At 47.8% G+C, this 24079-nt stretch overlaps 1 protein-coding gene across 1 annotated transcript in view; it reads left to right on the top strand.

Annotated features, from left to right (window-relative positions):
- The window catches only part of LOC143356932 (uncharacterized), a 108507-nt gene that overhangs the window by 70034 nt on the left and 14394 nt on the right, over window positions 1–24079 (top strand). Inside the window, exon 3 of the mRNA XM_076792999.1 lies at window positions 23687–23789. Coding sequence (XP_076649114.1) covers window positions 23687–23789 — 103 coding nt within the window. The remainder of the gene's footprint in view (window positions 1–23686; window positions 23790–24079) is intronic.

The raw sequence follows: 24079 nt of genomic DNA, 5'->3' as shown, positions 1-24079 counted from the left end.
AAAAGGAACGGTAGAGGCACAATGTTTTACAACGCGGATCTTCCTGCGAGTTAATTAACCGTTTAAAACGGTCCATCTCGAGAGTAATGTTAGACTCGCGTCGAACTAGGAAAATACCATTTTAATGAAGTCTCTCATCTGATACTCGTTAAAAGATACGAAAGTCGATCTACGGCGTTCGTTCTCGGGCAGAGCAAGAAGCCCGGTCAAATTACACACGCGTTGCGCGGCGGCTACACACCAACTCATTCGCATCTGAAATTACTGTTAATAAGAAACTGAAAACATAAATGCAATAATTCCGGACGTTTCTTTTTTCTTCTTGCACGCGGCGAACGACCACGAACGGAGACGGTGGAAGAGAATCGAAGGGGAGAAGAGGTGGACAACGAAAGACAAGAAACCGGCGCAGCAGCGTCCCGCTGTAGATCGGCGTCGCCGCGTGAGGCGCCGTTTCAAACGCGGCGACTCGCCACGCTAATCACGCGATGCCGCTCGAAACGAACCGAGAGGGAGAGACTGCCAATTAGAACGCAACGCAACGTTGATTGTAATACAACGTTGGATTACCTGTCGTGCGCGGCGATGATGGAAGCCGGGGCCCCTCTCGCGCAGAAACCGCCACGCGGACAACTTCATCCCCTTCGCAGCGAGTGGCATTTATCGGTTCGGGAACAGGCCGCGCCGCTTTGTCGTTTAATCGGCCGCTCGTTAGGATATCCTTGCGCCCCGAAAACCGGGGCCCATCCTCGCCTGAGTCATCCTTTTAATTCGCGTTACTTGCCCGCGGCTACGTATATTCGGATTGGCCCGATCTTATCTCGGCGTACGCGTATACGCCCGGATACCGGCCACGTAACGAGGGCCTCTTCTTCGCCAACCCCCTTCTCCGACAGCCCCCCACCCTTTCATCGGGGCCCGCGCTGCCCTGGACTTCCTAAAGTCACCAAAAGCTTCGGCACCGGACACCGTTTACGCCTTGCGAACATGGCCGCTAGATTAATGGGGCCTTCCCGTGTAACGACAGTGACTTTTCAGAATTTCTTTTCAGAAATTAAATTTTAAATCCGCAGTCTTGAGCTCAAATCGCGTTACATTATACTATAAATGTGCAGGTCCGTAAGCTTACGAAAATAGAAAAATTGCCCTTACAGGTCGAAGTGAATTATACGGGTGTACCGAAAAGATTTGCCCAAGTAATTGATCCGGAGATCTAATCGGAGGATCCATCTTCCTCGGTGTTCGTTTTGCCGGGTGCAGCAAGGATGTCGCATGCCCGCTCGTCGAAAAAGGAGCAAGCAGGTTCGCGCCCGGCCGAAGTGCGAGCTCCGGAAGGATGCAAACGAGAGCGGGCCGTTCGTGCGACCGAAAATTTTTCGAGAACCCTTCCCGGGGCCCCCAGAGCTTTTATACGCTCCCGAGCCGCGTACTTTTAATCTCGGAGTCGATCTCGCCCACGTAGATTTATTGGCGGCGGTTCTTGCGCGCTGCAGGGCTACCGTTGCGCGCCTGTGTGCGCGCGCGTCCCTTTGATTGCGTGCACCCCGATTCGTTACGTATTCTCGTATTTATCGGCCGCTCGCGGCTAATCCACGCCGCGCCGAGGAATTGTTTTCGGCCGAAGAATGCGAATATATTCTCCGTCGGACGGACTCGCGCGACCCTTAAAAGCGGATATTTAAGGACGGCGACGCGTCGGGAATTTAATTAATAGGAGCCCGAACAATAGAGACGGGTCCCGTAGAGCATCGCTGCGCCTCGCTGAAATTACTTTCTTCGGTAACGAACGACTTAAATTTTAATTCTAATTTAAAATGAAACAAGTTTCCCTCGCAAAAAGATCCGTAATCCTTTCCCACGAGAAATCTTTTCCGCTACGCGGCGAAACAGTTAGTTTCGTCCATTCGCACCTCTTATTTCATCAGGGAACCCAGTCAAATTAATTTGCATCCACAATTGGTAAAGAACCCGTACAAGACTCGAGCCTTCTAAGAGTGTATATTAATTAAATTCGAAATGTAGCACACGCTGAATCATACACGAAAAACCGCAGGACGGAGAGACAGTGTGGGAAGGAATTGCGAAACAGACAGAGATCCTAACGGCACCGATTGCCGGACGATTAATTAACCGGCGGGGCGAGTTAATAATATGTAAATAAACGGCTCTCGGATAAAACGCGTGAATCATTAATCCGCGCCGAGGAGTGACCGGTATAATAGCGCCTTTTAGCATTCGATACGAAACACCGGGATCGGCAAACGGCACGCTGCGCTGCCCGTATCTATTAGTTCGCGAGCGGAACGGTTTCGCAAGCGTCGTTTCTCGTCGCGCCCGAGAGTCTAACGATGATTGGAACGGAATTAATTACTATCTTGCCGCGGGGCTATCGTGTTGACAGTGCTCGCCGAACGAATTACCCGGCGCATAAATTACGCGCAGCGTAACTTCATAACGAACTGTGTAAATCATCGGCGAGGTGTTACTATAAATTAAATCGCGCGATAATTGGGGCTTCGCGATTAGAGAAACTGGCTCGCGCGAACGCACGCTATTTTCCAGTCTCCGCTCCATTTACGCTCCGATCACGCCGCGATTTTAATTAGACGCGGCCGAAAGATATGTTTCAACTCACTGACCGGATTGTCTCGACGCCTCCGCGAACAATTTTAGTTTCTCTCCTTGTAGTCTGCGGAAGTTTATGCAAATTTACGATTTCACGAAGATGTGGCAATCAGGAGAAATTGTATATAAAGCGAAATTGCTGGGAGAATAAGCCAGAGTAATTTCCTTTTAAAAATAGTAAGATTCTATTTCAAATGCTTCGTAACATTTGCAATATAAAATGGAACATCTCGTGTGCAACCAGGCACATTATATTTATCTGGACGACTTTATAGTGCCCGAAATAAAGTGAACAGACGCGAGACATAGACTTTGTATCGCTATCGAGCATGTGTCCGGAAAAGGCCCGATCGACTTAATTCTAGCCTGTCAATGGATGTTCTCCGGCGACAACGATACTCCCGAAAGGCAGGTGTATCCCCTTTTCGGCGTCCGAACCCATTCCCGACGATAGCGCGGGACACTTAAAGTTCTCACGAAGGCTCGCACTTAACAAGCTCTCTCACCGGGCTGGGAGTTAGAGGCCGGGGCTACGTTGATGCAGCGACCTACGCGATTTCTCAGCGGTATTTCGAGTAATTAAGATTACAAGCCGCGCCGATTATTCGGAGACAGACTGTCGCGCGTGTCCCATCGTCCGTCCGACGGGACACGGTCATCCTCGATGGCGTCCGGCTTATCTCCGCCACTTACCGAACTATGCCCGAAGTTAGGCCCCTTATCTCGGCAACACGGGCCAGTCCACCGTGGTTCCGGCAACATCCGCGTTCCACCGTTTCTTTCTCCCTTTTTCGCCGGCACCACTGACACACCACCGGTCGTTTAGGAATTCTTGTAGCCCTTGGGATGACCGGCGTGGAAGCAGCCTCCGTTATTTATCCCACCGTTTTTTCCCTTATCTTGTTTCACGCGGCGGCCGTGATCGCGCGCAACAGAAAAGAGTTGTTAACAGCCCCGCGTGTATCGCTACATTAGAACCGATAGAAATACCACCGAGCGACGGTGACTCATTTCCAGTATCCAGGATGTTTCTGTGTGTGTGTGTGTGTGGGTACGCGCCGATCATCCCCGCGACTCGTTAGCTAAAAGCCACCGGCCACGACGCGCCATTTATTCCTGCGCCATCCGGCCACCCAGGCAACTTTTTCTCGTGACTCGTTTTCCTCAACTCCTCGTCCTTATGACACTGCAGGGGGGAGAGTAATCGGCCGACCCGGTAGGCACATGCCCCGACTGATTGAGCCGTTCAGTTTGCTGGAGGATCCCCACCACGTCGCGTCGGGCTGATACTCTAAATGGCTGATCCCTGGAACTCCGTAGATACCGCTCGAATAAGACATAAACTCTCGGAAAGACTGCATTACTGGGGACATCGAAGTTGGAACACTCTTCCCTCGTAGTGCCCCATTAGCTGCTAAAGCGAGACTTCATGTTTCTAGTAGGTTCACTACGAATACCTATGAATTTGTAGAATAGTGTCTCCGAGTGGATCGGAAAATTTCAGTTGGATGACGACGCGCGTTGAAATCTCCCGGCGATACCGCTCGCCGCGCGTTCAAGTCTCCGGCCCGAACGCATCGAAATCACTCGAACAACGATCGATTGCTGCGATAACATCTAACCTTTCTCGCGCGCAATTGCGCAACCTGCTCCTTTCATCTTCAATAATTATATAAATATACCGCGAACCTTCACACGTTCGAAATTATTGTTCACCCACTGCCGAGGGATCTTTCAGAATGTCCTTAGTCATGGACCGTAGACTTTCAAAAATTATGAAACTATCGCCGGGTGACACAGTGCTCCATCTACCTCCAACAATTATTTTTGTTCATAGCACGGTTGCTAGAACCGAACTTTGTTACTACTTTTCATGCAAAATAAAAGTTGTCTGTACTAATTGCAGGGCACACATATAAGACTGCATAGATATTTATTTTCTTATTAATTTTAGCAAGTTGGAACTCGTGATATAGCTTTACATTTTTTGAATATTTCATCTCGCTTGACTCACTTTAGTCACAAACACACAAAATCCGCAGTAGTAACTTTTAGGGATTTTTAGAGTTGACTGTTCGGTAGTCAATGCGTTAATCATCCGAGTAAATGTAGACATGGATAAACATAAAAATCGTCTCTTTTCAAGAAAGTTCTGATCATGGTGACTGCGAACGAGCGAGGACGTGGAAGCCGATTTTCTGACGAGCGCCGACTTCTCGAGCGTTTTTAAAACCGCTTGTTGAACAAACCAAAGCGTCTTTCACGGTTCTCCTCGCTACGAGACACGAGTGACGCGGGTGATCGGCACTCGAAAGAGCATAGACACCGAGGCAATAGAGCCATCAAGACATAATTGCTCCTTGAACCGTCGAAGTCGCTACAAGCGTCCCGAGTGACGCGTCGAGGTACAATGCCCGCTTTGTTTCCATTCCGGCCTCTTTTCGACTATTGCTGATTACTCCGGTGGCCCTTGAACGTACTCGAGCGTACATCGATGCGGCGAACCGTCGGCTGTCTCTCTCTCTCTCTTTCTCTCTTTCTCTCTTCTTCTGGCAGAGGATAAGGGGAACCTATCCAGTCGGTTCTATTCTTACACTTTTCGCCGCAGCTCGCCGGGTACGAGAACCTGACGTTGACGTGTACCAAGCGGCTTCGCGCGGGTTCTCGCCAGCGCCGGTTCGCGTATGGTTGACGTAGAGTATGAATGATTCCGTTAACTGGACGTCACCACTGACAGCTCACTGGTTATTTCTCAGGAAACGCTGGAGGGTGCTTCGAGTGAAGGCTGGCTTCCTTGAGAATTCGGGGCTCCTCGGAGAAAATGAACTCGCGCATTGTGAACCGTTCACCTTTCTAAATTAAGCATTCAGACTCATCGAGGGTCACTTCATCCTCTGAAACATTCCCCCCAACCTTCACCCTGGACATACCTCGAACCCTCATTTTCACTAAAATGCTCTGAAGAACTGAACACGCTCTTCTAAAAATTTATTTTCGATCATTATACGCCTCCCGGGCGAAAATTCGCCCATTTTTTAGATCAAGTCGAATCTTTTATTCCTCTGCGATCGCGTTGCATTTTTATTGCTTAAATTGGAAGAGGATCTTCTGTACAACCATTCTTGAGGAGCTATCAATAAACAACAACACGTATGATTAGAGGTAATTCGACGTAACGCAATTAAATTTTTCGATCGCGAGGAATATTTTCGAACCAGTTTGGACGTCTGAAAAACTGACGCGTATCGTCGCGAAGATCGAGATCCATGTTCAGCACAGGCTCGGATCTCGCGTTGGTTTATCGATCGATGCGATCGCGGTGCGGTTCGATAACCGATCGAGTAAATGTGACAACCGTGATACCGACGGTCGAGGCGGGACATAGAACCGCGAAGATCGGCCCGATAAATACACACCGGTTCGCAGAGAGATATGATTTCATTCGGACGATCTCGGATCATTTCGAACGATCCCCCGGGTCCTTAACCTCTTCGTTAAGCGCGCGGCATACGGCTCGCACTGAAAAGCTATCCCGATAGCGCTACATGGTCGCGCCGCGGCCGTTAATGCACGCTTCCCCACAAATAGGGCTCTGACGCATCGCTCTAATGCGGGTAATTTATCGTGGCTGCAGAACTTATTGTACGGTATCGCGTAGAAAGGCTTTCTTGATGCGCGCAGTGCGCTGGACCGTGCACGATGCCCGCCGTTCCTCGTCGCTTCAAAGACCGCTGCGCAATCTACAACGGGCCGCGATCACTTCAGAAGGAAATCACCGGCGATCCCACTGTTCGTAGAAACTGCAATTAGTAACAACCCTGATATCTAGATCCCTCCTGCGCCGCGGATCCTTTATGCATCTGTAGCGTACGAAACTTTTCAGCAAACAACAAAACGCCGAGGCTCGATGGAATTCAACCCTTATCTGCTCCGACGGAATTTCGCGATCCTCTTTACGCCATCGAATATTTCCATGTCCTGCGGAACAAGCAGCGTCATCAAAATTTCAGAGTGAATCAATCGATATTCAGTGCGTTAACGCGTTAAGAAATTCCATACAGTCTTTGCCTAGCAGTTACTGCATAAAATACAGTTTTATTAATGCATATATCGTGTCAAATTTTCAAGAAATTATTGAAATATTTAGTAAGCTATTTCTGCGCCAGCTTCGGACGCCTGAAGTTACCGAGCCGTGAAAAGAAGCACAACGTCGTCGTTGACTATGAAGTAGGTTTCTCGAGTACGCGGCGAGCATAAGCTCTCGATGTTTTGAAGATTGATGCTTTCGTCCCCCGCGTGTTCACAGAGAGACACGCGTAGAAGTCAGTCGACCGTTTCACTGTCAATTCGGCTGTCTTTCTGGCCACACCTTCGTAGACAAAGAGTCAGAAAGAGAAAGAGATCGAATGGAAGCAGCGGCCGGTACAGATGGGATGACGGATAAATCGATCGATCGATCGATCGTTCCTCCCGTGATGGATCTGTTCCCGGTCCGTTCCTTTATTCTACCCCCTGCTCCACTCCGGACGCATCCGCGGTGTACACCTTACACATATTTTCAATCACGATCTACGATCCGGAGCTGTATGGCTTTATCTCGATTATAGTTTCGAGATGGCAATTGAGGCGGCCGTAAAAGCAATATAATTCCATCGCCGACCGTCCGCTCGGTGTATAATGACCGCGCCACGATACAGTAATGACACGATTGCCACACCATTAACACAGACGTTGATTGTAGATTAATATGACGTAATGTAATGTCCAATTACATAGTTCTCGCGCCACGGGGCTGAAGGGATCGGGTCCCTTCTTTTCAACCTTGTTTCGCGGTCTCTAGCGACACGCTCGATCGCTATAGCGCGGTACACTTAACTGATCGATGCGATAACAACGATTGCATGTTCGTTTTTTTTTTTTTTTTTGTTAGGCTACTTAATCGACAGAAAAGACGCGTTCCATTTGCTCCGTCGAAAAATTGAGCAACGCCGAGATTGAGAAACGTATGTGCAACGGTATAAAAATCGATCAACTTTCTACTATTGATTCAGCCTTTGACTCATGCTTCTCGCATTGATTCATATTTTACGGAGAAAATCATTTCTCTCCTCTAACCGGAAACTCCAGATATATTTAATTAAGTTCTATCAATTTCACTGTTCCATTTCAATTCTGGTTAAACACGACTAACTTTTTAGAATTTTTTAAATAGAAGTAGGCTAACCCCCGGCTGACTGTATAATAATACAGCTATGTTAAAGAGGTCCGCCGTCCGAGAGTGAACGTAAATGCATTTATGTTGCACCTTAAGATTTGGATTTTCTTGAAATATACTATAAACTAGAATAAACTTTTGATAGAACAAAATCAGGGCGAACACAATATTCAATAATTGTTATTTGACTTTTCTGTGTGTTACGTTGAATTTCGTTGTCGAATTAGGATTGTAACCGACAAGATTCCGGAAGTGTTTGCATATTTTGGTGAGAAGCGATGGCGCGAACGTGGGAGCCATTCGTCTCAGGTCGATCAGAGTGGTTTGCTCTTCTGATTGACTCGTTACGGCCGTTAACTAAATTAGTAAGGTGGCGCGTTGATCGAACATGCGTCGCCTAATCGTTTTCGGGGTAGCGATCGACGCGGGTCCGGTGATTTACGCGCCATTATCGGAGTCTGGCTCGCTGGATCGTTCTCTCTCGTCCAGGGACAGAGGAGCCCGAACGATTAGTGGTGAAAGTCTCTCCGCGTGAATTACGACGTGTCCGAGAGGGAAGCGTGGCCCCGGCCGGTAAGCGTCGCGTCGGTGCACGCTTGGCGACTTCTAATTTTTCGAAATGCTTACTCGGGGCCGGCTGGCATTGTCGGAAATATTATCGAAGCCACCGAAACGACGCTATAAAGACGCGAGTTAACGGCCCCCGTCTGCCAGCGAATGGAACGTATTTCGGTAATTAACTTCGTCACGTTCACTTCGCCGAAGTGGTTCGAGGGATCTTTTATGATTTTCCTGCTTAATACTCTTTTTCGTCTCCCCCCTCTCTCTCCCCCTTTCTCTCTCTCTCTCTCTCTCTGGTAACCCTCGGCCGATCCTTCCGTGCTGATTCTCCATAAACGCCTCCCGCTTTATGCTCGATACCGCGGAAGCTAATTTTATATTTAACGCGCGTTAGGAGCCGCTTCGCGAGTATTGGCTGAATTAATGAAGCTATTCGATGTCACGGAAGAATGCCGGGAACAAATTCAATTTTCCTTCGACCCGTTAAGCAGATCGATCTTTAATTCGTTCCGCGCACGGAAGTCGTAATTTTTCGACGCAATTTTGGTCTCGCCTCTACGATACAAAATCCTGGTTCGAAAACTGTTGCGGAACATTTCGGGCGACCATTATGCCGACCCTAAACGCCGAGGAAAACGCCGGGGGAACAGGTCCCTGGCGCTGCGCGACACACGAGCACCGCTCGAACGAAAAGTCTACAATTTCGTCGATCGTCAAAATAAGCGCCGTAAATCCTGAAAGACATCCGTCAGCCGTTTTCGGAACACGATCTGTTTACACGAGCATTTAGGAGCCGGGCTTAAATATCTTTTGACATCCGAATAGCCGGGTGCGCGGCGCTGAGTTCCCGGCGTCCCTCTGGACATCGTTGCGCGGGCCTCTCCCAGAGCTCGTAAAGCCGATGTAAAAGTGATTTGCTGTCTGTCCGTCCTCGAAATCGTCGTCGTATATCTTCTCCACCCCGATTATTTCCATCGGGAGGAATCCGAATTCGAAAATACATTTTTCTGCCGTTTATTCGATTTAAATACGATTTATCGTGCCATTAAACTTCCACGCTCGCCGTTGCTTCAGTGTGGACGATGCTTTACGGCGCGATTTTGCTTCACTATGGTTGTCAACATTGCGGAAATCGATGCAACGCTGGACATTAACGAGCTCCTTACGAAAATGTAATTTTGTAGAATTTTCGAAGAACATTTGGAATCAGTTTCTAAGAAGCTTGATATTATATTTAATCCAGAATATTTTTGCTACGTATCACATTTATCATGTTATCCATAGAAAATTGAGTGCATTTATTAGCAATTAGAGGCAAAGACATTTTGTATCGTAGAAATTGTTGTAAATTATGGTATAGTAATTTTTAGTCTCAGAGGGGACAGTCGGAGTTAACACTAAACGTACCACCACCGGTCAAATGACCGGTTCCAGATTTTTTATTTGACAATTTTTGAAATTATAGAGATGCTTTCATGAGCAATGATTCGATAAATATCTTTAGTAGAGCATTGCAATAAGAACCGCGCAAAATCTACATAAATTAAATCTTGTCATTTTTACAAGGCAACATGTTACTGTTACATTTATAGCTCGGTACGTTTAGTGTTAACACGTCGCCCGTTGCAGTAACGATTCCATCGAGCGATCTAAGTCGACGTCGAGGAAATTAGTTGTTGTTAATGCAAAGAGATTAACGTCGAAAGTAAAAACGCAAGGACTCGTCCGGCGCATATTTATGACGAATAAACTCGAGATTGAATCTTATAATGTCCGCAGGTGGTCGACATAGCCGGTGCCCGGGCCGTATAGTTAACTTTCGGAGATTCCGTTTTAAAATAAATTCGACGTGGCTTTGTATCGTGAGTTTGAGATACGAGGCAATAAAGCGGACGAAACGAGCGGAACATTGTAGCCACGCACCGCTTACGTAAAGACAGAAACGGGTCGAGATTAATTCGCGTGCTCGGTTTGGGTTCGGTGTGCTCGAGCAGGCTCGCGAGGAATCCGCGTCATCGATTAACCGTCCGGGAGGGAACGATAAAATATCGTTTTATGAATCACTGTGTTTCGGGGCCGAGCGGAGCGGAGCGGCGCGTTTATTAAGACGTCCCCGACGGTTTCCGTGGCCGCGTAATTGCTCAGGCATGCTTGCGGTTTCCGTGATTTATCCCGTGTGACTGTTTTCAGCTGGTAGTCCGGACCAGGCCCGGATAACGCCGTGAATATATAATGAATCGGGCCCGAAGCTGCCGCGGGTATATTGAGCCATCAGGTAGAGGAGACAGCCTATCGAGCGGCGCTCCTAAAATTCTCGATCGCGCGCGGCCTTTTTATTTACGACCCGGCCGGCCGACTAATTTCTTGAGTAATCGCGCGAAATTTAGTGTCACCTTTTAAGGCGAGACGGCCGGGACGGCCGGGAACGCCGTTCGTGGAAAGGGGAACGGGCACGGAACGCGCGAAAGTGTTCTTTCTTTGCAATTAGCGTTTTCTCGGACGATCGTTAATTCCCGTCGAACCGCCCGCTCGAAAATTCAATCGGTTTCCGAGCAACGGCAAGTTTATTGTTATGAGCGCGGGGTACGGCGAACGACTTACCTGGGAATTTACAATTACAGTGGGATCTCGATTAACCGAACCTTCGACGTCTTAAGCCTCTACTTTCCCAACACGCTTTACACGTAAATGGCGCAACCTAAGACGATCGTTATGCGACGCTGTTTACTGCACGAATTAATAAAGATCGAATCTAATTATTCCCGAAGCCATCTTAAGCGTTGCTATCGACTGAACCTCGCACTGTGAAGGCTACTACTACCATAAATGTTGCTGGCGAACACGGTAAAGGGGTAATCTGGTTTTCGCACAAATACTTACGAATTTTTTCCAGAAAAACTGCTAAACTCTTTGCCGTGGGATTTTGTATTTATTCGATGTATGTCCAAAAAACGGGTCTAGCCGCGGACATATATCGGCCAGGAGATACTCTTTGATCCACGCGACCTTACTCTTACCGGCGTCCGAGGTCTCTCGGGTTTTTTGGCCCATCACGAGGTATACCCCGCGGCAGTGGGGATAGTTCTGGGACTTTCATCAGCTAGGCACGTAGGACATATACAGAGTAAACACTGTACGTGCGAATTTTTAAAAAGTAAAATTAATTCAAAAGAATTGAAACAAATTCTTGAAACTAAAAGCTGTATAGGACGTTATCAGACTCCATATTACATCGTTTAGACTGGTCCCAGAGCAAACAGGGAAGCATCGCACGACGACCACCGCGAACGGATCCACGATCCCGCGGCCCGTCGCATTAATCAAGCGGGCAATTAGCCGGCGTAACAGAGAACTCCTTGAATAATGAATCGCCGTGTCCGGTCTTCGGCTCCTAAACCCTTAACCCCGTCTCTCGGAACAAAAGGATCGGGCGCGATCCAATTGCCCGGCCTGTTTAAGGAAGTAGTCGGCCGCTCCGAAAAACCGCCGGCCGATGAAATATCCGCGAGAGCGGGTAATTGTCGGGTTTCCTTTCCTGCGGGTCCGAGGCGGTGCAGCGGCGGCGGCGTTCGCAGGCTCGCCAATGCCGGACAGTTACAAAGCGGTCGATTAACAATAAAAACGAGCAAACCGAGGATCGGTGAAGAGTAACAAATAGCGCGATCGGCGCGGGCAGCTCGGGACAGCGGCGTTCGAGGCCGGCAGTGCGACGAGGAAGGGAAACGGCAGAGGTACCCGGGGCTAGGAGCCGGGGAGTCGGAATCGACAGAGATAAGAACGTTCGATGGCAGGGAAAGAGTGATTTAACAGCGGCGAATCGCGGATTTCGCCCGCGGAGCCGAAAACCGAGGCCGATTAAAATTGCTGCGGTGCCGGGAGACGGCTCAATTATCACCAGGCGGACGTGGGCTCGCGCGGCCGTGTGAACAGGTCGGACGCGCATGCGAACGCTCCCAAACGCTCGCAAACGCGCGCGCGAGCGAGAGAGCGGGCAACCGAGCCGGCCGAGACCAGGAGGAGGCTGGGAGCCCCGAGCGACCGGCGCCGCCTGTCTTCCCAGATAAATTATCGTTGTTAATGACATATTTATTGGCCGTACGCCGACGGATACCGGGAAGCATCGCTCGGTATAATTTGCTGATTCGAGGTAACCCCGATCCCTCTGCTTCCTCTTCTTCCTCGACCCCTTTCCTGTCCCATCCACTCTCCTTTTCGATTCGATCCTCCGGTTCTTTCATCTCTTCTGTCGCGTCCACCAGCCACGAGGCTCGTCCGGAAAGTATAGTAAAAACCGATTGCTCGTGGCAGCTGCGCGGTCCCTAACGCGTTCTGGCCACGTGGAAGCGCTTAATTTGCATCTAATGGGGCACGTGTGTGAACAACATTGCTCTACTCAACTCACTCTCTTCAAAAAAACTGTGTAGTCCACGATAAAATTTTCCAATCTCAAGGGTACCGGCAAATTTAACAACCTCCTCCATCTGGTCCAGACCTTGCAGACATTTCAATTTGTCGGTAATTAAAACCTCTAGATATTTTACACAGAAATCTTTCATTCTAAAAAGTAAGAACAGATCGAGATATTTTCGAAACAATTTTAAAACATTTTTAAAAACATGAGGGTAGTACTAATACGGGTGCAACAACATTGTACACCAAATATATTTCAAACAGTTCTCTTACCGTTCGTTTTAATGCATTCGGCCTTATTTTTTACGACCACCGTATTTTTCTCAGTCGGCTGCCGCCGTTTCGTTTCTCCCGGCCGAGTTCCGTTGATCTCGCCGAGACTGATTAATCGAACGAGAGACGCCCCCGAGCGACCAGAAAATCGCGAATACACCGATCGAGAGGTGCGCCGGTGCAAGTAATTGTGGGGTTCCACGTGTGTCCTGCGTGTGTGTACGCACGTCGAGCGTCGTCGAGACGAATTCGCGCGAGTCGAAACGGATCGGGGCGCGTGGACGTGTAAAAAGCGGCGGGTTTTTCGCAGAGCTCGTTTGTCGCGCACCCGGCACTCCGACCGGGTAATTAAAGGCCCGACCGCCGCGGTTTTAATTAATCCGGCCGGCCATTGTTTGGCGGTGGTCGTGACGAGACCGAGTTCCTAGAAGTCGACCGGTTTTCTTTTTCGTTTCCAATTTAGAACACCGCGGTTCTCAAGACCAAACACTAATTTCGTGATTTCCGTGGGCTTCGACTAGATATCCCGCGAACGAGTTAATACCGCCATCCTGGCCGCCACAGTCAGGAGACAATTAGGTGTAATTAACGAAATCAAAATTGAAAATAAAATGGAAAATTCTAAAATGGAAGCTCCTCCTCTTCTAATAAAGGAAATACAATTTTTACAACAAAGTCCTTTTTATAGCAATGTCGAAGGTACGAGGTCCACCACGTAACAATTCTAAATTTTCAATTTGTTCGTAGGCAATAACAGTTCGTAGGTCGAAGGATCAAGATCTTCGAGCGCGCGAGAAGATCAAGAGTTCAAGAGTCGCATGCTCGAGTAGAATGCAACAGTAACAATGATTTATACGGTATTATCGAGGCCCTAATGCGGCGCTATTTGAGCGTCATCAACGGACAAAAATACCGATCGCAAATGTTAACGTCATCCGCGTTGACGATCCATTCGCGACGCGCTCGCGTCGTCGACAATGCGAAAAAGGAAGGAAGGCAACGTCCTCCTTGAATTCCGGCGACGCCGCACGCATTCTCCTTTCATGTCGCGAAATCTCCCCCCCCCCCCCCCCCCACCCCCGCGGAACCTTATCAGGACACGCGAATCGTCCCTTAATGATGATTAATGAGCGTCGCGTACGCACACAGACGACGCCGCGGGGTTGCGTAACTTTCGCGGTAATTAGCGGGCACAATCGTAACTCAGCGATCTGTTGAGACGCGTCGCCTTTCGAACGGTATTAATTATTTTGTCACTGGCTGAATACCGACTACCAGGCCCTCGGCGTGCCGCGGGTGTGAATCTTTTTCTTTTTGTCTTGTACACCGGCGCCTGACAAAGGTGAAATCAACTCATTAGGAGCCGAGCATTGATATATCTCGAGACATCGGAATGAGAATCGTCATTATAGGCGAAGCAAAATTAGTAGATGTCTCGAGTAATTGTTGTCTAGAGAATCTTGATGCACGACGATTAATACGTACCGCGGCGTGACGCGATCAAAGTGCTCTTTGTTAAAAGTCACGTTTTGTCTAATCGCGTGCGCGAGTCTCTTCAGAGTCTCCCACGATCGGTACAATCACAATTCTTGAATATATTCTACTGGAAATATATTTTAGTATCTATTATTATTAGGCTCCTGTTGATTTCCTTCAAACCGAAACAAAATTCTATTTTATTGCTGTCAATATGTGACTATTAATTCATAAATATTCTTAGACTTGGAAATAACGAAATATGCGAAGTTCCAGTGCAAAATATTTTTATGCAAACATTTCAATATCAATAATATTTTGTGCAAATATTTGTATGCAGAGAATTTTCTTCGAATGACAGTAAAATTCCTTCCCGCTTGTAACAACGCGATCACCGTTCCCTAATCAAGCGTTCCCCGAAATATGGAGGATCGGACGAAATATAGAAGAAAAATGGAAGTATGGAAGAAACGGTTCGGGCAGTGCGATGTTCGCCAAGCGGAAATAGAGTGAACAGTCGTGCAATCACTGGTAACCGCGAAGTTCGACCGGGCCCCGAGGAAATTGGCAATGCGGTGCAAGCTGGTAATTCGATTGGATAAGTCAGTGCCCCGGAATAAGGATGAGCATCATTGTAACAAAATAAGATTGCTACCGAATAAAGTTGTAATCGAATCGCCCGGGACCATGCTGCGAATCGTTCTCCTTCGCTTCTCGTTTTTCTTGTGCGCCGGTTGTCGGGAATACGGGAATGATAATAATCGATCCCCGTCGGCCGGAACAAATACGTGGAATCGATTCGATTAAATTTTACCGGACAGAACATTATCCAGTCAATATCAAATTAAAGAAATGAGAGGTTGCGCTTGCTGTCCCGCAGGAGATGTGGACGCGGTTTAACCTCTGTAACCGCTCGGTAATAAAATAAACGGTACCCGATTATGTGTTATCGTATCGAAATTATCCGAGCCATTTTCGTAGAGATTAATCAGAAAAGATGGTTTATCGTTTTGCTGGAAGGTCTGATGGATCGTCTGAGGTAGTTGCAACAACGAATGCAACTTTTACACGCAAGAAGATGTCTATGCTTAGCACAGCTGTCCTCGAGAAATTACGGGATCCTCTCAATCAGACTTTTCAATCCGTCAACCGCCTCTCGCGTGCTATTCAAGATGTTTCCATAGTTGCAAACGCAAACGCGCGTAACGATAAAATTGCATGTTTACGCAGTTTTCAAATGGATAGCTTCTCTGTGCCATTTAGTAAAGAACAAATTCTGTATATTCGTACTCTCTCTCCTCTCTGCAAATGAGAAACGCTATTAACACTCGATCTACCATCGTCGGTTAAATGACCGTTTTCAATTCTTGTATTTCCTAATTATTGAAATTACAAAGAAACATTCGTGGGACATGGATTCAGTAAACTTTGTCCAAGTTTGTATTGGAATATCTCGGAAACGATAACAGTTGGAGAAATAGTTTAAACAGAAAAGTTGTGTAATTTTTTACAAAGAATAGACCTGCGAAAGTAGATTTCAAATATCGCTAGTTGTTATTAGCATCTTTCAGGAAATTCGAAACTGTAACACAAAACTAATTTGTGTGCTAGCAATTGAAACCCAAAATCAGTACGACACCGTGAAAAAATAATTTTGCCTGGATAGCGCCAAGAGTGGTCGAACCAGAGGAAGGGATCGACGGATATATCTTCGAAAATGGAGCCCGCAGAGGCAAACGCAGCCGATCGAATTTCGCGGGGAAGCGGACGGAGAGCGGAGAATGGCTGGAATAATCGCGTACCGTAATTGCCGCGGGTTTTTTAGAAAAAGCGCGCGAAGAATGCGGCCGAAAGAAGCCTATCTCGATATACCTGTGACTATACTGCTTGCTATACTGCTTGTCTATTTGCTCTTGGATAATCTCACCATTCAAGCTGAGAAATGAAAATTTATATAGTTCAAATTTAAGTGAGAGAAACGACGACTCTTTTTCCACGACTCGTTTTCCTCGTTCTTACAATCCGCAGGGGACAATAATTGCGCCATCGGTAAATATTCAAGTCCCTACTGGAAATAAAAGAACCTCAAACTCGAAGTACTACTTCTCTCTATCTCGATATACCTGTGACTATACTGCTTGTTATACTGCTTGTCTATTTGCTCTTGGATAATCTTACAATTCAACCTAAGAAATGAAAATTTATATAGTTCGAATTTAAGTAAGAGAAAAACGAGACTCCAGCTACAATTTTGCGCAATTATATTGCTCGACATCTCTGATCTCTTTGGAAGTTCAAACCGAGAAACAAAACTTTATATTCGTATAATACATTTATTTAAACACACTTACAGAACAGTTTTGCAATTGATTTTTGTTCCTCAAGCCCTTTGGGGGCCCTTTCAGAAGACCAGTCTCGATTCCTATAATGAGCTCGCCAGATCGTCCTTGGGAAGGTGTAGTCGATAATCCGAAAGAGCGTTTCGGCACAGCCAGTCAAATTTTCGATAAGTATCGCGACGACACCGATGATTAATGTTCCGGCCGGAATTTCGATAATCGAATCCTCGAGTACGCCCGGCGGTACCGTTTACGATTCCTTGTCGACGTTAATAGGTTTGCGTAATAAATTTCGAGAGGTCTCCTCGATGGTTTCAATTTAACACTTTCGATCGATGATCGCGCGCTCGTGGAACTTAGGCCGATCCTGGCTCAGGTCGAGCTCATTCACCGAAACCACGTAAACGGACTTTCATTTCTGCGACCATTGAGTCACGACATGTTCATAAGTTTCCGTCCGTTCGCGGGCAACGGCGTAATTACTAATTTACATAATGACCGCAGAAATACGGAGAGCTCTTACGAGATGTTCGTTAACCAGCTGGATAGCGATGAAACTAAAGATAAATATATTTTTCCCGGGATATACCGTAAAAATCTTTAATTGAAATCTAAGGCGGATACACTGTAAAACGGTAATGACCCGTTTGATGATTGACAGGTGGGTGCAAGGTTCATCCAAACCGGAAGAATTGCAACATTAAGCGGCGAAATGTTCCACGAAGTGTGGGCAAAAAATTTAGTAAGCTGCTGGGCCTTTAACATTCGTTCTTTAACAATCCTTTCTCTTATGAAATTAGTACATGTTTACAACGCACAATCATACGAGTAATGTCTTAATCGAATCTTAGTAATACTAACATTTCTGAATACAATCTAAGCTGTTACACAATTGATGAACTATTTTACAATTTTAGGATAAAACGCAGGCTCACTAAAATTGCCAAAAATTTTACAAACTTTTAGTGATATGCGATACGACAGATACATTTTGCTTGTTAACAGATTTTTCTTCTTTCTTGCTTCTTCGTCCACCTCTTCCAGGGTGGTCGATCGTCGAGCATCTTTCCTCGAATTCCTTCGCACTTCGCACCTGTTCGCGCCTTGTCCCGCGGAACGGCCGATATTCGCATAAATCCTGCGAAGCATAAGCGCGAACTCGTTGCGTGTCGTGCGTGAGCGTCGCCAGTGGCAACGAACACGTGTAAAATCGGCTCGGAGAATGCGTGTACCGGCGGCGGCGTTCACGTCGGCCTACGTGTCGGCCCCCCATGGGCGATTACAAATCAAAAACTAGTACTCCATCGAGCCACGAAATCGCATAATCGACGCACTCATTCCTGCCTCGAAGAAAACATCAACCGCATTATTTGGGCACCGTTGTGACACAGCCTTCTAAACATTCCGCCACTCTTCCCAAATTTTCACCTTTATAAACTGTACTTTGCGTATACTAATTTATTTATTTTGTGGACCGCGGATCTTTATGCAAATTAAAAATTCCCTAAAAGTCCCCTGAGTGTCCTAATTGAAAGAGACAGGAGCAAAAATTCCTTATTTTAATAATTTTAGCAGGCTGAAGATAATATATCGGTGTTCCCCAAATTTTTAAAATCTTTTACCGTTTTAAATTTAATATTCATTTCCGTCATAAACGCATAAAATCCGCGGCGTAGCGATAAAAGTGTCGACAGATTAAAAATATGAGAAAGGAGGTGAAATACATTGAGAAATTGGATAACGATATCGTCCGGAACCGTTCGAAGTTATTAAGGAAATAAAGTATTTGAAACGAGGCACAATCAAATTCCTCGCAGATAGGAAATCTTAAGAGACTGTCGACGCTGTAACGAACGAATCGAGGAACAGGTCGTCGAGGGTATACCGAATTTGATAAGCCGGAGAAACCCGTCGAGTCGGCGCTGGAAGTGTTTCGTTTTATCGATGAAAAAGTAATATCGAGCGGTGGAACGAGTTCGTCCGGTAGCTTTATTATACACGTACGTTCGAACGGGTATAGAATCCTCGCGAGCAGGAACGCGTCTGGACTTTTTGCCCGTGAGAGCAACACTGTTCGGTCACTATGTTTCCACTTTCTGATCAAGCAACTTTTAATTATATCCGAAGCAATATCTCAGGAACGCCAGATAGCGGGGTCCGGCGCTGTGGTCGGAATACGCAGAACGCCTCTAACAAGATTAAACGATCGTTGAACACCGGAGCGGAGATCCTATGTCGCTTCGATCACGCGGCAGTTAATGGCCGATCAACGACCGGCCTGAAAACGGCAAAAGGACGAGGACGATCGCGCGTTAAAGCACGATCGAACGATCGCGAGGCTGGAGCAAACATCGTGGTGGACGGTTGCGGTTTATAGTCGTCGCCGGTACACCCTGGCGCGTTGGTCTATTTTCCCCGGTGGTGGAAACGCGTCGCTTTGGCGACCGTCACGTTCCCGGACAAGAAGTACTAACGTAACCGCGGGTACGTAATCCCCTCGAGAAGATTCCGGCCTTGATTGGGAGGTAATCCAATAATTAGCGGTCGTTTCGATCCAATTACTTGGTTAATTGCTGTGCAGTATTCCGAATACAGATTGGCGGGTATTTATAGATCGCAAAAGATCGGTGAAACGTAAGATTCCACACACACACACATAGGTTTTGACGCCGTGTAACATATCAACCGGGAATTCCGCCGACGTCGTGTACGCGTTATACAAATAAACGAGACCGAGCAACAAGGGAGCGAGAGAATCCCTACAAAACTATTAACGCCGCTTCTCCAAATCGATTTACCCAACAACGCGTGAACGCCCGACGGCGAATGGGCCGCGCGCGGGCTGATCGAGTGCGTTGCTCCAGAACAGCGCGAAATCGACAAGCGTAGAACCGCTCGAACACAGCAGCGAGCTTGTCCGTTTCTGGTACGCTTGGCGCGTTTCTGATCGGGAATCCGAGATGGGCCTGGTCCCCCGAAAATCGAACTGCTTTCTTTCTTTCTTTCTTTCTTTCTCTCTTTCCCGGTCGACGTCGTCGGAGCAACATTGTAACCCGACGCACCGGGCGAAATCTTGTTCACGGGCTCTCCCAGCCAACAGGAATGATCCTAGGTGGCCGGGGCCGGCGCGCGAGATGATTGATAACTCTCTTGTAACGCGTTATCAGCCGTGGCGTGCACGTTGTTATGTTCACGTCAGGAACGTGACGCTGATAGACGGCCGGCGATCCTCTCTCCTTTGTCTTTCAGCGTCGCCTCGTCGCTCCGCGCTGTTTCCTCTTCGCTCGGTGGTGGCTCCGCGCGACCTGTTGCCGTTAATTCGAACTTACGTGTCGGCGTGTTAGGATCTCGTCCTTTTTCCTCGATTCGACACTCTCCCCGGCCGTGTCTCTCCACCTCGGCGAAGCCATCCGGTGTCGTTTAATGGGATGGAAACGGATTTCTAGAGCGTGAAGCCTGTGATCTCTCGGAATCGAGCAGATGGGGACGGACTGGAAAAAGAACACGCAGTTCTTTTGCAGTCGGGAACACCGTTCACCTGGAGTTGCCAATTGACGAACAGAAACAGAGAAAACAGGGTTCGGTACTATACAGGGTGAGCCGTTAAAACGTGTCAATCGACGGTCAACTCGATGTAAAATGTTTCCCATCGTGGTTGACCTGCAACGATCCTGAATGACCTTGAGTCGGAGGTCACTGCGCGCGCCTTGGAACGTTCTATTAGATAGTACATTGTACATGGAAAAATGTATCATTCCATGTAGAAATGGAATTCATTCTCTTGGACTACGGAATGTCACAGTGGGACCCTTCTAGAAATTCTACAAAAATTTCCCAGGTGAAAATCAGTATACGGAAAATCTTACCGAGGTGTCAGAATACCCACTCTGCCATTACAGAGGCGAATTTTTTGTTAGAGGTGTGCGACGACTCGAAAATGTCGTGTCAGGACGGGTCGAGAATTTTATTCGGGATTGGAACGAGTTCCCGAATATTTCGGGATTTTTGAATACATGGAGAATCCCGAAGATTTTTGGGATTCCCGAGCATATTACAGCGATTCCTCTATATATGTCGCCAAGGCCCGGATGATAAACGTCGCGGTATTATCCCCACTACCGCGGGATATACGCTTCGAGCCCCGAAGCTCGAGAGGCCCCGGACGCCGAGGAAACAAACATGGCTCGGGTATGTCTCCTGGACGATACATGACGCTGGTAATACCCGTTGACATATATCGAGATATTCGGGTTCTCGCCTCTAGTTCTGTTGATCTCCATAAGCACTCCGCTCGCTTCCTTTCCTGGACACGCCATCGCCTTTTTGGGACGATGAAAAGATTTGATTAGTCGTCGAATTCGTAGGGAGTGAACGCGATCTATTAAATATGATAGGATCTGTTCGAGGCAATAGCCCCCGTGGCCCAGACGATTTATCCTCTCCCAATCATTGATTACCGGCGAGGACCGAGATCGGAGAGCTACCTACGTAATTCATCCAACTTGTTCGAATGTCATCCAGGACAGGGACGAGGAGGTCGGGGGACGAACAAAGGGCCTGAGCTGTTAGCGAACAGCTCCGAAACAGCCACGTGAATGGAGCACGACTCTAGCCGGTTGTCCGATCGGGCCTTGGTCACGAGCGAGCCGCTCTAGCGGTGAATTCTCAGGGTCGAGCGCCGGCAGCGGATTACAAGCGGCCCTCTTTTACTCTCGAGCGAACCCTTTCGTGTTCTCCCTGTCGCGAACAATCGGAACATCGACGGGCTCGTTTCTGCACGAGGCGACAAATACAACAAACCGAGCACAATAACGCTTTTAGGGTTATGGAGACTCTTACGAGTCAATATCGCGTACGAGGGGAGGATCGGAACTGGTTCCGCGGAGATTTGTAACTTCTTTTTTCTGCCGTACCTGCGTGATGACCGAGGTGGTCACGATAGGGTGCTTACGATGATAGAAATCGAGGATCGCGGACGCCACGTTTCGAAATAACTTCCTGGCTAATCACGCTGGTAACGCGTGTTATCATCGGCTAAGCGGAACTTATGTATCTGTTATGCGAATTCCTCGTGACACGTATATGGCGGCGCCGGGTGATCGAGACGGTATCGTTCGCCTCTGCTCCGGCTCGATCCAATGATTTCCCGCGAACCACCCGGACATGGTCATTTAACCAGTTCTCTCGGTCCGTTTGTCCCGCGATTCTCACAGTTCGCGGGGCCGTCGGATGCACGGGGCAGCCAACGTGAGCATCGGCTCGCTCGCGACGCTCATTAGCAAGCTGCTTCTGCCGATTCCGCGCGATATCTTAATCCCTTAATGAAACGTTTCTACTTGATTCCTAGTTTAAAGGCCTGGTCGCGCGAGCGTTCTCCGCGGAACGGGTCGACGCGGGCAACGTTACCGCCGCCGCGTCGCGGCCGTAAATTCGAGCGAAGGTGTAATTTACTCGGAGCAAAACCATGTCGAGAGTGTGGCGGGGAAATTCCTATTCCGACCGGATTTACCCGATGAAATAAGAGGAATTATCATTCTCGAGGCTATTTTTTAATCTGTTTCTAGAATCCGGATTCTCGAGTGCCTATATCGGCATTTTCTTAATTAGAGCACTGCGCGTTTTATTATTTTCCTTCGCGGGGTGATTTCGCTACTCTGTTGCTGTTGCCACCTTCTTTTATAGCCGCATCCTTTCGCCAACAGGAAACGCGTCGTGTATGATTTCCCATTAAACTCTGGAATTTTGGAGCAAATAAACCTCTTCCGTCATTTGCGGCGATCTTTTTTAATGTTTCGGATTAATATCGAGCGTCCAATTATTGTCCCTCTTCGTGAGTTTTATTATGAACGCATTCGATAAACTTGCTCGAAAGGAGACCGAGACAGAACCGTGCGCTTTCGAACGATATATCGCTTCTCGTTTCTTACAAAGAGAAATCGTAATTTGTCGAACGGCTCTGGGATTGTGTTTTAACGGATAAAGTCGGAGGATAATGCAGAAGGAATTCGGCCGTTCGGGGCCGTAAAATAAGGGGATTCGTTGCGCAGAAGTCGCAGTATCTCCATTACGTCCACGCGAACGATAATTTCGTGTCTCGTTACACGCGAGGGCTTGGGCCACGGTGAAAAAGGGCCGGCGAGGGTTTCGGTAGGTGTGCTGCAGAAATAATACCGAAGCTCGCGTAATAAAGCTGCGGGCGTCCCGCTGCGCGAATACCGGACGAGGTGAACGCGACCGCGGCCCAATTACCGAGCGTATTCGCGCGGCCGCGAACCTAACACGCGACCGGCTGTCTGCTAATTTATCCGGGACCATTCCCGGGGCCGTTGTCGCAGCGGGTGTGCCATGGTAACGTTCGGAAGTAGTCCGTTCGCGTTTGCGGGACACCGTGGTAAAATCTTTCATTTTTTTATTAATTAAGTGCGCGCCTATGGGACCCTCGGTTATTGAAAAGGTATTTCTGTTCCGGAATGCCGCGGACGGCCGCCGGAATGGATATGAATCCGTGCTCGATCGAGGTTTTATAGTATCTTTATTACGTTCATAGTATTTATGTACACCGCCGTTAAAAGATATTCCGATCGTTCGCGATATTTACCGACCGGAGACGGAATAAATGGCGTCGCCCGGTTTATTGTTTTATTAGCATTAACGTGCCCCTTTTGGTCGCGACGTTTAACGATCCCGGACCTGTATGAATCAGTCGACGGGTGTTTGTTAACACCTACTGCCTGCTGCGGTTTAGTGCATTAACAACGTTGTTTTTTTTTTTGTTCGTTTCTTGCAGAAGCACCTGGAGAGCTGGGCTGGGTGCTCACCCTCGTGATAGTGTCCCTTGTGTCGGCGGGCATCGGCGCCGTGGTCATGGTGACGCTTCTTCATTGCCGGAGGTCAGTATAATCAGCACGATTTCGTCAACACTTTCACCGCCGCGTCGGTCGTTTACGATCGACGCCATTCTCTCTTGTGTCAAACTGGAGATTCAATTTTTAGCAGGGTTATAAAAGTAATTGCTATAACGAATCTTATTCTTTTGCTATCCTGATATCATGAAGTAAGTTGTTCCGAATTTCTGTGACTTTTACGAGCGCTAAAAATCGATTTCTTCTCTTCGTCATTTTAGTGATCCTAGTACGTATATTCACGATCAGATAGACACCGGTGATTAACGCGGAACCGT

The sequence above is a fragment of the Halictus rubicundus genome, chromosome 9 (assembly GCF_050948215.1).
Source record: "Halictus rubicundus isolate RS-2024b chromosome 9, iyHalRubi1_principal, whole genome shotgun sequence".
Taxonomy (NCBI): Eukaryota; Metazoa; Arthropoda; class Insecta; order Hymenoptera; family Halictidae; genus Halictus; species Halictus rubicundus.
This window is presented reverse-complemented; position numbering and strand designations above follow the sequence as displayed.